We start from the raw sequence: 17,309 nt of genomic DNA, 5'->3' as shown, positions 1-17,309 counted from the left end.
GTTAGAAAACACTTTAAAATGATAGATGAGGAATTAAAGGCACATGCTGACTGTGTTTCTACTGAGTGTCCTCCATGCAATCCTTACTAGAACCAGAGACTAGAAATCAAAACTTTGAAGGTAAAGTTAAACAGGATAATATATTGTTAAAGAGATGTCACAATAAAAATATTGCCTTTCCTCAGTCAAACCTTTGCTTAATTTCAATGTCTTGAAATTGAGGTGAGGCAGAGAAAGCTTTTTTCCTGAAAATTGCTTAAGTAGATATATATTGCTAACATAGCTAAGTTTGCTTTCTTTTCCATAGATACATGATAAATCTGAAGAGCTCTGTATAATAACATCAGAAAAAGATAAATTGTTTTCTGAAGTAGCTCATAAGGAAAGTAGAATTCAAGATTTACTTGAAGAAATTGGGAAAACTAAAAATGACCTAGCAACTTCCCAGTTGAATTATGAAAGCACTGATCAAGAATTCCGAAATGTTAAAAATCATCATATTGAATTTGAGCAAAAGTATAAGATGGTCCTTGAAGAGAATACAAAATTGAAACAGGAAATAGGAAATCTCTCTAAAGAAGCTCAAGAACTTGGTTTAAATTTGGATGCTTTGAAGACAGAGGTTGGTACAAGACACCCTCTAGGGAAATGATCTTTAGTCTTAATGGGGTTTGGCTTCCATGTGTACGTCGCAGAATGCTCTGCTTTTCACATTTACTTTTTCTTATCTTAAAGCTCTCTCACAAAACCCAAGAACTTCAGCAGAAAACAACTGAGAATCAAAAAAGGTTAAAAGAAGTGGAAGAGCTGAAGGAACAATTAGAAAGTAGAGATTCTAGGCTGCACACTGTAGAAAAGGAGAAAACACTGCTTACTGAGAAACTTCAACAAACCTTAGTAGAAGTAAAAACCTTAGCCCAAGAAAAGGATGATCAAAAACAACTCCAAGAGAGCCTGCAAATTGAGAGGGACCAACTCAAAAATGACATTCAGGATACTATAAACATGGTAAGGTTCTGCCTGATTAAACTTTGAAATCTCAGAGCCTCTTTAAAAACATTACAGGAGCCATCATTTATTATTTATGATCAAGCAATAGCTATAAAATTATTTTCATTGTTTCACATTCTAATGGAAATTATTTTCTATTTCTCTGACAAAGAATATAGACACCCAGGAACAACTACGAAATGCTCTTGAGTCTTTGAAACAACACCAAGAAACGATTAACACACTAAAAATGAAAATTTCTGAGGAAACTTCCAAGAATTTGCATATAGAGGAAAACTTAGGAGAAACTAAGGATGAATTTCAGGAGAAGGTAAGGGGTGTTTCTGTTCAAAGTTTTTATATGTTTGTATATGAGCTTTCTCCTTAACCTCAAACACTTAAGTGCAGAATAGTAATCTCAATCTTATTTATTATTCACAGTGGTAATAACTCAGAATAATTTACACGCTTAAGTCTAATGTCTTTGAAATAACTTCAAATATAACTGCTTACAATCAATTTGAAAAGGAAAAGACAAAAAAATACTAGTTCGGACTTTGAGCTGATATTTTTCTGAGGCCTATTGTAATTTACACATCTTTAAAAGCCCCTCTGAATTCTAAGAATGTAAGAAAGATTCAGTGCTTATTATTAATTATGGCTAAAATATTTGTTTTATGTTGGATTTTGTATACTATATTTGTTTAGAGTTTGCTATAGAATCAATGTATGTATCGTATTTGTGTTTATCTTTAGGGTTTGGACCATAATTTTACTATTAGGTGCTTAAATCTTGCCTTAATAATTCATTCTAGGTAAAATGGTTCATTTTGTCCTGAGACCTTAGGAGAATAACTGCTTAACTAGTTATTCAATTATATATAAGAAAAACTAGGATGCTAATGGTGACTTTTAAAGTGAGGTATGTTAGTCTGCTAGGGCTGCCATAACAAAATATCACAGACTGCTTGTAAGCTATATGTTTATCTTCTTTGCAGAAATGTCTGTTCAAGTTTTTCCCATTTTTAAATTGGTTTTTTGTTGTTGTTGAGTTGTAAGAGTTCTTTGTATTTTTCTGGTCATTAACCCTTTATCAGTTATACGATTTGCCAGTATTTTCTCCCATTTCATAGGTTGCCTTTTCACTCTGTTGATTTTGTCCTTTTTTGCACAGAAGCTTTAAATTTTGATATAGTCTAATTAGCTTCTTTTTTCCCCCTTTACCCTGGCACACAATATTCCTGCCTTGGAAAATGAGCTTTCTCCTCTCTCTCCCTATTCTTGAGTCCTTCTCTCCTAGAAAAGCATTTTCACTTCCACTATTATCTTGTGTTCTCAGCTTATCTATAATTTGGATCAACCATGGGCCAAAGGTTCTCGACCTTGATTTGAAATTCATAACTTCTACTTTCACAAGGGGAAGGTTTTTTGAATAGTTTTTTTAGAATAAGATACAACAATGTATAGCTGCTTTTAAACAAATGAAAAATGCAATCATAGGGCCCCATGAGAAGGAGGCAGTAGAGGAGAAGTGAGGGAAAGGAAGAGTTATACTCACTGGGACCAACTGGCTCCTGTAGTATTATGTTCAGGCTAGAAGCGTCCATGTTGATAAAAGAGTCTGTTGGGATTCTCTGGGGCCATTCTGTTCATTAGAGATCTTGAAACCTGGGCTGGAAGTCTGAGATCACCTTGTTCTTGTGATAACCTTGTTCATGCTGGAATCACCCATGTAGCTAAAAGAGTGGGTCTAGGAATTTCCAGGGGCCCCTCTGTTCATCTGGGTACCACAGAACTCCATTAAGTAGGTCTATCAGGAATCCCTTGGAGTACCCGTTTTCAGTCCTGTTTGATGTGTCTCTTTGGAAATGCAATTTCTCTAGTGTGTCTCAACAGAAATTAGATTTTACTCATAACCACGGTAGCTGAAATACTTCCTAGGCTGAGTTCAGTTTTGAAATGTACCTTGGGTATCATTATAGAATACTTCCTCTCCATCTGCTTTGTCTTTGTGTATATTCCTTTGTTTAGGAGTAAAGATGCAGGCTTCTGAATTATAATATCTGACAAACGGCTCCCAAAGACTATATGTTCCCCACCTCGTGTATTGGGTTGGCCAAAAAGTTCGTTTGATTTTAAGTAAAAATAAAAGACACCTTTTTCATTTTCACCAAGAAATGTATTGAACAACATCTTCATTGACCAAACGAACTTTTTGGCCAACCCAGAAGTTAGCTCTGTGCGCACCATTGTCAGAAGCTCATGAATATTGCCAACACTAAGAGGTTAACTAAACAAAGTATAGTTTGTCCATATCCACTTTAGAGAATAGAGCAACTACTAAAAATACTAATTTGAAGATTACGTAGCAGTATGGGAAAATGCATATGATCTAAGTGAAAAAGAAAAGCTAAAATGAATCCTATATATGTAAATTAATTATGATGGCTATGTTTTAAAAAAAAGTAATGGAAAAAACTGGAATGAAATATTTTAGAACTCTAATAGCGGTTGTGTTGGTGACACTGGATGACATTTTTTCTCTTTATTTTTCAAATTTTTTTCTAATGTTAATTATAGATTACTATAAAAACTTTTTAAAACATATGTGGCCAGTATGGAACTGAATGTATTTATTGGGCTAATATAAGGTTATATAGTGACACTCTAATTTCATGCCAACAATTGTAATGTCAGTCTTTATCTCCTTATACCAAAGAGTTCATGTTTTAAGTTACCTTTGGTTAAGACTTATTTATGGATAACTGAATTTATATAACATGCTTTTCTTAAGCAGTAAATGAAAATTGTATGTTAAGAAAAGATGAATTATGCTATTATAATGTGAGATATATTTCTACCAAAATTATTTTGCCCTGTACATGTAATAAAACTCCAGCTTTGGTGAGTATGACTACCTCTGAAAATAAAGATTAATTGGGAATAGGGGGTAGGGAATGATTTCCAGCTTTTAAGGAAAAAAATAAAGTGATAGAGTTCAAGGCGGCTTACTTTTTCATAAGATCAGGTTAACCCATCATACATGAAGATAATTGTTAATTATCTATAGCTGTCCAGGTAGTTCGTGTCAGTGAACAAGCACAAGAGCACACACTCTGGAGCCAGACCATTGGATTCAAAACCTGGGTATTCTTCCCTGGGTGACCTTGGGCAAGTGACCTTGGGCAAGTGACCTATCCTCCCTGGTATTGTTTCCTCATCTGTCAAATGGAGATAATACTAGTACCTACCTCATAAGGTTATAGTGATGATTAAACGTGTCAATATATGAAAATAGTGCCTAGTACATATATAAGTAATATATGTTGGCTATTTTTATTATTATTAAAATTATTATTAACTAAGAAATTCTTCTTTAATGTATTTATATTTTAGATGGTTGGCATAGACAAAAAACAAAATTTGGAAGCCAAAAAAACCCAAGCACTGACTGCAGATGTTGAGGATAATGAGCTAATTGAGCAACAGAGAAAGATATTTTCTTTAATACAGGAGAGAAATGAACTGCAACAAATGTTAGAGAGTATTACAGCAGAAAAGGAACAACTGAAGACTGACCTAAGGGAAAGCATTGAAATGGTAGGATTTGGCACTGTATACTTAGCAATACAGTTTTGTCTTTGTACATTTTAGATTTTTCCAACTTTATTGAGGTATAATTTACATGCAATAAATGTATCTGATATAAGAGTACAGTCTGATGACTTTTGACAAATGTCTCTACTTGTGTACCCTCCACCTCAGTCAAGATGTGGAATATTTCCATCACCCCAAAAAGTCCCCTTGAGTTCTGATCTATTTGATCCTAATCTTACCCTCTGCCCCATATAGTCACTGTCCTTTTTTTTTTTTTTTACCTTAATCACTTAATCACATTGTTTTCACTTGCCTTTCCCTTCTAGAACGTCATACAAATAGAATCACACAGCATACACTCTTTTGTGTCTTCTTTCTACTCTCCTGCTTATCGCTGGGTAGTGTTCCATCGTATGAACAGGCCACAATTTGTTTAGACTTTATCCTGTTGGTAGAAATTTAAATTATCTCCACTATTTGGCTATTTTGAATAAAGATGCTGTAAACATTCATATACAGATCTTTTTATGAACATATTTTTTTTTTATTTCTCTAGGGTAGCTATCTAAATGGAATAGCTGGCTCATAGGCAGATGTATATTTAACTTGATGAAAATTTCCTAGACTGATTTCCAAAGTAGTTGGTACCATTTTACATTCCCATCAGCAAATTAAGAGAATACTGAGGGCGCCACATCCTCACCAACACTTCATAGTATCGGTGTTTTTAATTTTGGCCATTCTTTTGGGTGTGTACCTCATTGTTTTCACTTGCCTTTCCCTAATGACTAAAGATATTGAGCATCTTTTCATGCTTATTAGCATGAAATGGCTTATTGGCCATTGTGTATCTTTCTATAAATTATCTGTTGTCTCAGTGATGTGTTATAGATTTCAGTGTACAGGTCTTTTCCATATTTTGTTAAAGTTGTTCCTAAATGTTTCTGTTCTATTTACACTGTTGTAATTTTTTTATTTCACTTTTAATTATTTGTTGTTAATGTTTGCCAATATTTTCAAACCTACTTTATTTTTTGTTTCTAAATTTAGGGACAATATAATGTGTCTAGATTGAAATTAATATTTTGAGAAGTTTGCTATGGATCATAGTAGAACCTGACCTTTTGTGTAGTTTTCCATGTTTCTTGGCATTGTCTGTTTGGTTAAAATTGATGAATGTAAATAAGAATACAGACAAAAGTCATATTCGTTTCTCAGTCTCTGGCTTGTGATGTTTTTGTGATCTTGATACTTGAGAAAGTCACTGTTTAAGCTTAATAACTAGGATTAACCCACTTTATGCTACCAAAGGATGCTGCCTTTTTGAGCTTGCTATTAAGCAATGTATAAAACCAAAGTCATTCCAGCATATGACAAGCCCATAACTATATATATATATATGTCTCATATATCATCTGTTGTCAACAAAAGCTTAGAAAGTCTCTTTTGGCTTAGGGGTAGAAAATGAGCAAACCTCTCATGATAGAATACAAAATCCAGTTCTAATTCTCATGATAAGAATGTAAGATGAGCAATAAAGAAACAGTATTAAAAAAGCAGATTCTTGACCTTTATATGATTAAGACTCTCTTTTTTTAATTAGTCTTTTCCAATGTAGTTTGCCATGATTTCTTCATTTTCAGGCTAAGGTAAATGCTGATTTTTACCTGATTTCATAAATGTAAGCTAATATATTAATCTCAGTGTTTTTTTTAATTCTAGACCATTGAAAACCAGGAAGAATTAAGAATTCTTGGAAATGAACTTAAAAAACAACAAGAGATAGTTGCACAAGAAAAGAGCCATACCATAAAGAAAGAAGAAGAGCTTTCTAGGACCTGTGAAAAACTGGCAGAAGTTGAAGAAAAGCTGAAGGAAAAGGTGACTTTTTTAAGTTATCTTCCTGGTCATTTTTTGTGACTAAACTTTTTCTTCTTTTTTTTTGGTAATAAATTTGATTCCAGCAGACCTAAATTCCAGAAATAATACATACCTCGCCAATGAACAGATCTTAATGCTGATATTTTGGATAATTTCAACTCCTACTGAGATGTTAACTAACATCCTTTGTGAGGATTATATTTTTTTAGTCTTTAAATGAGAGAGGGGGCCTTCATTCATCTAAACGAATCATTTGATATATTCATTCATCAAGTACTGTACATTCATACAGTACCACCATGGGCCAGGCACTGTTCTGGGCTCTTGAGATACATTAGTCAACAAAACAAAGATTCTGCCCTTATAGAGGTGTATTAGTTATTCTCTAAAATGTAAGATTTATCAGTACAGCCGGCCCTCCATATCTGCACATTCTGCCTCCATGGATTCAACCAACCACTGATCAAAAATATTCAGGGGAAGAAAGTTCCAGAAAATTCCAAAAAGTGAAACTTGAATTTTGCCATACACAAGCAACTATTTACATAGTATTTACAACTATTTATGTAGCATTTATATTGTATTCAGTATTATAAGTAATCTAGAGATGAGTTAAAGTATACTGGAGGGTGTGCTTAGGTTATGTGCAAATACTATGTCATTTTATATAAGGGACTTGAACATCCACCGATTCTGGTATCCACAGGGATCCATGGATACCAAGGGATGACTGTATTACCATCTCTTAGATATTTACAATAAAGTGCTACTGTAAAATTTATAGAAGAGCTAAGACCCTTGTAACAATTGTACTCCCCAAGTAATTCTAAAAGGCACCCACCGAGATCTTTCTGTATATTCTAGGAGTAGTGCCACATGCATTATAGATAATATATTGTGATTTCCATTGTGCTTCTGTATTTTTTTTTCCTAATATGGGTTCTCTTAATTCTCATCCTTTTTACTGTAACTTAACTGAATATATTAAAACCTTACATCTATTTCATATTCCTCCTAAATAAGTGAAATCAGTAAGTTTATGTAAAAGTTAATGCCTCATTGTTTGTTTGGGCCACCCCATATGGACCTTATTGGGAATGAAAATAAATTATCCAAGTTTTTAAGAGAAGTGGAATTATAGTTATTTGGCAGTTATATCTGCATATTTAGTCTCTTTTTTAATTTTTCTCATTTTCACTTCTTTGATTAACCTAGTGACACTATATTAGTTTCCTAGGGCTTCTGTATCAAATTACCACAAACTTGATGGCTTTAAACAACAGAAATTTATTTTTTCACAATTCTGGCTCTTAGAAGTTCAAAATCAAGATGCTGGCGACCAAGCTCCCTCTGAAGGCTCTAAGGAAGAATCCTTTCTTGCCTCTTCCTGTCCTTGACTCCCAGCTGTCCTTGGTACCCTTGGCTTGTAGCTGCATCTCTCCAATCTCTGCCTCCGTCTACATATGACCTTCTCTGTGTCTCTGTGTGTCCTTTTCTGTCTCTTATAAGGACCCTCTCATTGGATTTAGGGCCCACCTTAACCCAGGAATATTTCTTCTCAGTCCTTAAGTAATTACATCTGCAAAAACCCTATTTTCAAAGAAGATCACATTCTCAGAGTATGGGCAGACTTGAATTTGGGGTGGGACACTATTTGACCCACTGTAGGCACTATCTAAAAGGTTACGTTACTTTTAGTGTTACTTGTCTGTTTATACTGGAGTAGTAGGCAGGGCTATGATAATGATTATTTCAGTTTGGCAAAGTACATTTTACATAAGAATTTTAAGAGGATATAGACAAAATGGTAATTATAAAAACTATATTTCTTAAGAGCCAACAACTCCAAGAAAAACAGCAACAACTTCTTAGAGTACAAGAAGAGATGACCGAGATTCAGAAAAAGACAAATGAAATGGAAAATTTAAAGAATGAACTAAAGAACCAAGAATTAACATTGGAACGTATAAAAATTGAGAGGCTAGAGTTGGTTCAGAAACTTCATGAAAATTATGAGGAAATGAAATTCATAACCAAAGAAAGAAATGATCTAAAGGAATTACAGGAGTCATTTGAAATAGAGAGAAATAAGCTTAAAGGACACATAAGAGAAATTGAAGCTACAGTAAGTCATACCCTTCTCTTTCATCTATTAAATGTTTCTTTAAAAACTGAGTCAGTTGGAAAGGGGGAGGCAATGTTGGGATGATGTTGTTACAATTATTCTTTAAATTTAACTTGCTAATAAAGGGTCTAGAAACAAAAGAAGAACTAAAAGTGGCCCACATGCTTCTAAAAGAGCACCAAGAAACTGTTGAAGAACTAAGAAGAAACATTTGTGAGAAGACAGCTCAAATAATAAATATTCAGAAGAACTTAGAAAAATCCAATACTGAATTGCAAGAAGAGGTTTGTCTTTTCTTCCTTCACTCCTTGTCCCCTCTTCCTTTCTTTCTCTGAAAGAAAAATAAGCAGTAGGTAGTGACTGAGTTATGGTTCATTCATTTATTGGGTAGTATTTGTTGAGTGTCTAATGTAGCAGGTACAGTCCTGGATTATAGAAATAAAATGGGAACAAGGTGGACAAAACCTCTGTGATCATAGAACTTACTTTGTAGTGGAAAGAGGTTCTCAATAAATAAGCAATCAAATGAACAGGATAATTTTAGATAATAGCAAATGCTATGGAGAAAATGAAACATTGGGGTAACTGGACCAACCTATGTTAAAAGCCTACTATGTGCCAAGCATTGAGACTGTGGCTATGAATAAGACATTGTTCTTTTTCCCCAATATAGGCATATACAAAAATCTCTCAATTCCAGTATGACAAATGCAGAAATATGCTGTGCAAAGCTACATGGTACCACTAGTGATCATGGAAAGGGGGAATCAATCTGTACACATAACAGATTTGTGCAGTAGCATTAGAATTCATCTGAGAATGGGGGTCATTCATTTGTTGAGATATAATCTGCTCAATTCTGATTTTTCTCCTGTTGCATTTGGGAACTGGTATAGAAATGAAGCATGCAACTGACTGGATTGATAATTTGTTGGTAAAGTGTACTTTGGATGTAAGCTGGAGAAAAAAACAATTATGACAGACTATTACTAGCAGAAAAGTCATGAATAATAGCTTGAGTAGGAATCAAGAGGAAATGAATAAATAGGAGTTTGTGCTCCATGGTAGGCAATGAAGGTTCAAAATCACTTTCATTGCTATGGAAAGTAGCCTCATCTTTTCCCTTTAAAAAATTATGATAACACTCTCTAGATAGTAACCTTGGTATTTTATGAATATCACAAGATCCCAGTGCTTCATGAGGAACAGGAGCTACTTCCTAATGTGAAAGAAGTCAGTGATATTCAGGAAACAGTGGATGAACCAGAGCTATTGAAAGAACAATCCAAAACCAAGGATTCAAAAACACTGGCAAGTGTAGAAATGGAAAGTCTCAGGTTGACTGAAAAACTTCAAGAAAGTCACGAAGAAATAAAATCTCTCACTAAGGAAAGAGACGATCTTAAAATGACAAAAGAAGCACTTCAGGTTGAATGTGACCAACTGAAAGAAGAAATTAGAGAAACTTTGACTAAAGTAAGTTTCATCCTTTCCTCCCATTTTAATAACTGTTTTATAAATAAGTCTTTGGGAAAAGGGGCATTTATAATGTTCCTACCAATTTTGTTTAAATGTCTCTTAATTATGAAGTGATTGGAAACAGAACAACTAAAAATTGCTCATAATTACTAAGAAACTATGGAAAATGAGTTGTTTTCTTAAATATTCAAAATGATTTAGAAAAAGCAGTGTTAAATTACAGGAAAGGATAAAGTCAAAAACACTGTTTTCTTCCCTTGTTTAAACCTATTTCCCCAGCATCCCATAACGCGTTACCATCTTCCTCACTGATCCAGTCAGAAATCTGGGAATCGTTCCTACTACTATCCCTTCCTCCCCACTCACTCTATAATCCAAGAACCAAACCTTGTTGATTTTAAGGTGTGTGCCTGTGTGTGAAATCCTCCCACTCTTCTCTCCACATTGCTGATACCCTAATCCAAGTCATGATTATTTCTCTCTGGCTTTGTGCAATAGCGTCCTACCTGGTCTCCCCATTCATATCATACTTCTCTAATTCATTCCCCTTTCTGAGCCCAAGTGATCTTTTCTTCTTAAAACCTTTTAATAACTTCTCATTGCTCTTGAAGTACATACCAGCGTGCTGCTTCACATGAGCTTTGAGACCCTAGATCGCAGACCTTGCTGGTTTCTAGCCCTGTTTCACCTCACTCTTCCTCCTGCTCACTGTGCTCCAGCAACTCTCGTCTGTTGCTCTTCTGCATCTCATGCCTTTCAGATGTTCTGGTCTCCCTTCCTGTAGTATTTCCATAGTCCTCTTTGCCTCACAAGTGCTCTCATCTTTTAGATCTCCACTGAAGCTTTCCATCCCCTAGGAAGCCCTTCCTAAGCACTCACAATAGGTTAGGTTTGCCACTGGTAGCCTGAAAGAACCCAACACCTCTGTTTGGTAAGATTTGGTATAATATGTATCTTTCCTTCTAAAGTGTGTAAGTCTCAAAAAGGCAGATCATGTAAAGTGTCATTTCCCGTTTCATCTCCAACCTCTAATAGGATACTGACAACACAATGAGTACTCAATAAATGTGTTAAATATCTGAATAATGGAAGAGTGGGTGAGTGGAAATATTGTTCTGTAAATGAGCTGTTGAATCCCTGACTTAATTGTTTTAGAAAGTATCCTTGTTTCTTTTCCCCTAAAATAAAGTATCTCTGGATACCGACTGTATTGTTTTATGATCCTCTTAAGAGTCAAGCATCTCAAGACAAACAGGAACAGTCCTTCGATATGAAAGAGAAAGACAATGAGACTAAGAAAATAATGAGTGAGATGGAGCAATTGAAGGAGCAATTCAAAGTCAAAGATTCAGCACTACTAAGACTAGAAATGGAAAAGCTTGAGTGGTCTGAGAGACTTCAAGAAAGTCATGATGAAGTGAAATCTATAGCTAAGGAGAGAGATGACCTACAGAGGCTACAAGAAGTTCTTCAATCTGAAAGGAGCCAACTCCAAGAAAACATAAGAGAAATGGTAGCTAAAGTAGGTTTCATCCTTTTTCGTGTGTGTGTGCTTAGTATTCTATAAGCAAATATCTTGGTAAAAACTAAACCTTTGGGGAAAGGAATTAGTTACAGTGTAATGGTTATAACGTTTTCATAAATTTCTTGCAATTTCCTTTAATAATGAAGCACCTAGAAACCAAAGAGGAACTTGAAGTTGCTCATTGTCACCTAAAAGAGCAGGAGGAAACTATTGGTAAATTGAGAGTGGATCTTTCAGAGAGGGAAACTGAAATATCAAGCATTCAACAGGAATTAGAAACAACAAATGATGAATTACAGAAAAAGGTAAATTGGGAGTAAAGTAACAGTGGGAGAAAACTTAAGGGAGGTAGCTAACTGGATTACAAAGACTACTGTTTACCTCCTAAATTGTTTTAGAAAGCATACTGGATTTTTTTCCTTAAAAAATATACGTACACATATATATACATATATAAACACACGTTTTTATGTGTGTGCACACATAAGTATATTTTTGGCTATTATCTTATTTTATTATTATTTTTAAGACCCAAGAGCTTCATGAGAAACAGAAACAATTTATTACCATAAAAGAAATCAGTGAAACTCAGGAAAAAGTGAGTTGGAATGAACTGGAACAGTTAAAGGAACATCTCAAAGCCAAAGATTCATCACTACAAAGAATAGAAAGCGAGAGGCTCAAGTTGACTGAAAAACTTCAGGCAAGTCAAGAAGAAATAAAAACCATAATTAAGGAAAGAGATGATCTGGAAAGGGTGCAGGAAGTCCTTCAAAAGGAAAGAGACCAACTCAAAGAAAACATTAAAGAAATTGTAGCTGAAGTAAGTTTCCCTCTTATAATGTTTCTGGATATAAAAATAGTGTTAAAGTGATAATGATGATGTTCACTACTAAGTTTGATTAATTTTCCTCCAATCATAAAGGGACAGAAAATCAAAGAGGAACTAAAAGCTACTTACATTCTTCTGAAGGAGTACCCAGAAACCATTAATACAAGGAATAGTTCAGAGAAGACAGATCAAGGAGCAAATATTCAGAGAGACTTAGAAATTTCAGATGCTGAATTACAGGCAAAGGTAGGTCTTGTTTTGTTAAGTTGGAAAATGACATCTGATTATTGTGTTCATCATATCCCTTACGGAAGAAAATAATGCATACGTTAAACTAAAATGTAAAGATGATTACCTTAATTTTAGAGACAGTTCTTTTTCCTAAAATTTTCTGTCTATGTCATAACTTGTTTTATGATTTTCTCAGATTCAAGAACTTCAAGAAGAAGAACATCAACTTCTTAAGACGAAAGATGTCAGTGAGACTCAGGAAAAAATATGTGAAATGGGAAACTTGAAGAAGCAACTTGAGGCCCAAAAGTCAACCCTGGAAAATACAGAATTGGAGAACATAAGGTTAACTCAGAGACTCCATGAAAATCTTGAAGAAATAAGATCTGTTACAAAAGAAAGAGACGACCTTAGGAGTGTGGAGGAGACTCTCAAAGTAGAGATAGACCAGCTCAAGGAAAACCTAAGAGAAACCACAATTAGAGTGAGTTACCATCTTTCCCCCAACTAGTAAATATGACATCGTGTCCTAAAAGAGCCATGGTTGATAGAGTTGGTGAGGTTGTAAAATTGGTCCAATCTTGGGGAAGGCTGGAGGGACGGATATATGATAATATCTTCCAAAGTTTTCAATAAGTGTATGCATTGACCCAAAAAGTCCAGTTATTGCTGTTTATCCTGCACACATTAGCACAACTGTGCAAAGATATTTGTACAAGTTGCAATAACAAAATAAAGCAAACCCCAAAACAGGAAAAATTCTAACTGTCCATTAGTAGAGACTGGTTGAATCAATACAGCACATTCAGACCATGGAATACCAACCCACAGGTAAAGAACGAGATAGAGCTGATTTGGAAGTACCCTGATAGAGAAAAGGGTTACGTTACAGAGTAGTGTATCTAGAATATATTGACATCTAAAAGTCATTTAGAGGATGAGAACTGGGAGGCCTAAGGAGAGAGGGGAATTTTTACTTCTTACCCTGTACCTTTCTACACACGGTTGAATTGTATTATTCTGAACGTATTATTTTTCTTTCTCTAATAATAAAGGACTTGGAAAAACAAGAGGAACTAAGAATTGCCCAGATGAATCTGAAAGAGCACCAAGAAACTATCGATAAACTCAGAGGAATTGTTTCAGAGAAGACAGATGAAATATCAAATATTCAAAAGGCTTTAGAAAACACAAATACTGCCTTAAAAGCACAGGTATTTCTACTAATATCTAAGTAACTGAGAGTTTGAATCAAGTCTTTTGTATTATGAAACAGGATATCAGTTAGCCTAATATACATAGAGACTTACCTATTCAATTTAGAAACTATTAGCTTTTTCTCTATATCTATCTATATCCTAACTTATTGTATGATTATCTCAAGATCCAAGAACTTCAGGAGAAGGAACGTCAACTTCTTAAGGTAAAAAATGATCTCAGGGAAAATACATATCAAACAGAGCAGTTGAAGAAGCAATTAGAGGCCCAGAATTCAACCCTGGAAAGCATAGAAACAGAGAAGTTAAGGTTGACTCAGAAACTTCAAGAAAACCTTGAAGAAATAAAATCTGTTACTAAGGAAAGAGATGACTTGAGAAGAATAGAGGGAACCCTCAAAATGGAGCAAGACCAGCTCAATGAAATCCTCAGAGAAACAAAAGCTAAAGTAAGTTACACTCCTTCCTCTTCCCAGCGAGTTAATGTGATGTTTTCCTTACATCAATGAACCCTTCTTTGAGATGAGTGGTACTTTTGGTGAGAAGTAACAGGATACAACCTTTTAGGCAGGTAATTTGGTATTATTTTTGAAAATTTTAAATTCTGTAACCAGCATTTTCTTCATGGACTTTACCCTACATGTACACTTACTCAATTTTTAAGGTCAAGAAAAATATATATGTGTGTATATTCATAACACGCACACACACATATACCATAAGGTTGTTCATTATAGCAATTTGTGATAAAAAATAGGAAATAACCTAAATGTCTATCACAAGGAAACTGGGTAGATAGAAGCAATATGTCAGGATACGTGCAACCCTTAAAAAAATGAAATAGATTTGAATGTTCTAATTTGGAAGCTCAAAATAACTCTTAGGGGGAAAAGCAAGTTGTAGAATAGTATGTGTATAGCATGTTTACCTCTGAAAAATATGAGTACATTGTGGGGAGGTGAGGACAGGGGAAGGGAAAGCCGATAACTTTCTAACAACATCAAAGATGTGGAGTAAGAAATAAGAAATGTATTATTTTTACTAAGAAAATGTATCACTTTCATTAAAAAGAAAATATTAGTTAACATTAAGCTATGTCATTGTTTTTTAATTTTTTCTAACAATAAAGGACCTTGGAAAACAAGAGGAACTAAGAATTGCTCACATGCATCTGAAAGAGCACCAGGAAATTGTTGATAAACTCAGAAGGATCGTTTGTGAGAAGACAGAAGAAATATCAAATATGCAAATGGGTTTAGAAAATTCAAATGCTAAATTACAAGAAAAGGTATTGAGGGGGTCATGGCGCTTATATGTTTGGATACCTGATTTATTCCTAGAATAAAAAGTAATGCCTAAAATCCCTGAGGGATGTAAAATGCTTTAGCCACATTAGAAAACAGCTGGGTAGCTTTTACTAGCACCGAACCATATACCTGCCTGTGGCCCAGCATTTCCACTCCTTGGCTATGTACCTAAGAGAAGAAAGTGCACACTTCCACGTAAAGACATACAAGAGTGTTCACAGCAACTTCAGTCATAATTGCAAAAAACTGAAAACAACCCAAATACCTATCAACAGGAGAATGGATAAATACATTGTGATTTATAAGTTTAAAAGCAGGCAAACTGATCTGGGATGAAAAAGGTCAGAATAGTGGTTTGTTCTAGGAAGGGACACATAGGAACCTTATGGTGAGGTAAGTAAATGTTCTGTATTAATTCTGAGTTGTATTTTAATCTGAGTTGTAGTTACATAGCTGTATACATATGTCAAGAATAGTTGAGCCATATACACATAAGATTAGTATGTAGTTATATAAATTATACCACAAAAAAAGTAAATCCTGTATGGAATTACACAGAATATTAATGAGTGACATGGGAAAACTGTCTTAATCAGCTTAGAAACTATTCTTTATCCCTCCCTAAGAAACCATCTAACCCTAACGTTACGATTATCTTAAGGTCCAAGAACTTAAAGCAAATGAACATCAACTTTTTAAGTTAAAAGAAGAGGTTAGTGAGACACAGAAAAAAATGTGTGACATAGAGCGACTGAAGAAAGAATTCAAGGCCCAAAGTTTAACTCTGGATAAAATAGAAATGGAGAACTTAAATTTGGCTCAGAAACTTCATGAAAACCTTGAAGAAATGAAATCTGTAATGAAAGAAAGAGATAACCTAAGGAGAGTAGAAGAGACTCTGAAACTGGAGAGAGACCTACTCAAGGCAGACCTGCAAGAAGCCATAGCTAGAGTGAGTTGTGCTCTTTCTTCCTGTCTTGTAAACATGTTTTTACTGCAAGAAGTTTGAAAATAAGTGATACTGTTGGTGAAAATTTGAATGTTGTAACCTTTTAGGGAAGCAGTTTGACAATAGCATTTTAAAAATTATCAACATATACATTTGCTACAGCAGTTTTGTAGAAATTCATCCTACCAATATATTCACATATCTGGACAGAAATACAGCAGCATTCACTACAACATTGTGATGAACAAAATCAGAAACAATCCAAGTATCTACCAGTAAGGCACTGGCTAAGTGGTGTTTGTCTGTATAGTGGAAAACTAAGCATAAGAATGGGACACTCTTTATGTGATACTGATTTAGAAAGATATCCAAGTGGTGTGAAATTTGAAAAATAAGTGGCAGAGTTCAGCATGTGACAGGACTGCGATGGGTGAGGCTAGGGACAGGGACTTGGACTTTATGTCCTTCTGTACTGTTCTAATTTGGGGGTGGCATGGAGGTTTTTTTTTTTTTTTTTTTTTTAATTTTTATTTATTATTTATTTATTATGTTTATTTTTGGCTGTGTTGGGTCTTCGTTTCTGTGCGAGGGCTTTCTCCAGTTGCGGCGAGTGGGGGCCACTCTTCATCATGGTGCGCGGGCCTCTCACTATCGTGGCCTCTCTTGTTGCGGAGCAGAGGCTCTAGACGCTCAGGCTCAGTAGTTGTGGCTCACGGGCCCAGTTGCTCCGCGGCATGTGGGATCTTCCCAGACCAGGGCTCAAACCCGTGTCCCCGGCATTGGCAGGCAGATTCTCAACCACTGCGCCACCAGGGAAGCCCCATGGAGGTTTTTTTAACTATGAACATGAGTTTTTTAAGATTTTGTTTAACTAGTTCATTGTTAAGAAAAGGTAATGTGCCTTTATATCATATTTCTCAATTTCTTCTAATAACAAAGGATCTGGAAACACAAGAGCAACTAAAAATTGCCCATATGCATTTGAAAGAACACCAAGAAACTATTGATAAATTCAGAGAGAGAGTTTCAGAAAAAACATCTCAGATTTCAAATATTCAGAAGGATTTAAATAAATCAAAAGACGAATTACCGAGAAAGGTATGTGTTGTTCTGTTCTTTGGGGGAATAACTGTGCCGGAAATTACTTATGGAATGAGAAAGGACATAGATACAGAT

At 34.9% G+C, this 17,309-nt stretch overlaps 1 protein-coding gene across 7 annotated transcripts in view; it reads left to right on the top strand.

Annotated features, from left to right (window-relative positions):
• Positions 1-17,309, top strand: part of CENPE (centromere protein E) — a gene marked incomplete at its 5' end in the record, with an annotated part of 73,929 nt that overhangs the window by 29,754 nt on the left and 26,866 nt on the right. For all 7 annotated transcript variants that reach the window (XM_082389057.1, XM_082389059.1, XM_082389060.1 and 4 more), the window contains 18 exons: positions 308-622; positions 736-1,008; positions 1,163-1,321; positions 4,387-4,590; positions 6,310-6,468; positions 8,303-8,593; positions 8,719-8,877; positions 9,779-10,069; positions 11,304-11,594; positions 11,744-11,902; positions 12,127-12,420; positions 12,523-12,675; positions 12,857-13,144; positions 13,716-13,874; positions 14,045-14,326; positions 15,007-15,165; positions 15,846-16,136; positions 17,073-17,231. In XM_082389057.1, coding sequence (XP_082245183.1) covers positions 308-622; positions 736-1,008; positions 1,163-1,321; positions 4,387-4,590; positions 6,310-6,468; positions 8,303-8,593; positions 8,719-8,877; positions 9,779-10,069; positions 11,304-11,594; positions 11,744-11,902; positions 12,127-12,420; positions 12,523-12,675; positions 12,857-13,144; positions 13,716-13,874; positions 14,045-14,326; positions 15,007-15,165; positions 15,846-16,136; positions 17,073-17,231 — 4,086 coding nt within the window. The remainder of the gene's footprint in view (positions 1-307; positions 623-735; positions 1,009-1,162; positions 1,322-4,386; positions 4,591-6,309; positions 6,469-8,302; positions 8,594-8,718; positions 8,878-9,778; positions 10,070-11,303; positions 11,595-11,743; positions 11,903-12,126; positions 12,421-12,522; positions 12,676-12,856; positions 13,145-13,715; positions 13,875-14,044; positions 14,327-15,006; positions 15,166-15,845; positions 16,137-17,072; positions 17,232-17,309) is intronic.

Source organism: Balaenoptera borealis, assembly GCF_965194805.1.
Source record: "Balaenoptera borealis genome assembly, chromosome: 4".
In the NCBI taxonomy this organism is placed as follows: domain Eukaryota; kingdom Metazoa; phylum Chordata; class Mammalia; order Artiodactyla; family Balaenopteridae; genus Balaenoptera; species Balaenoptera borealis.
Note: the sequence above shows the minus strand (reverse complement) of the source record. Positions and strands in the feature narration are given on the sequence as shown.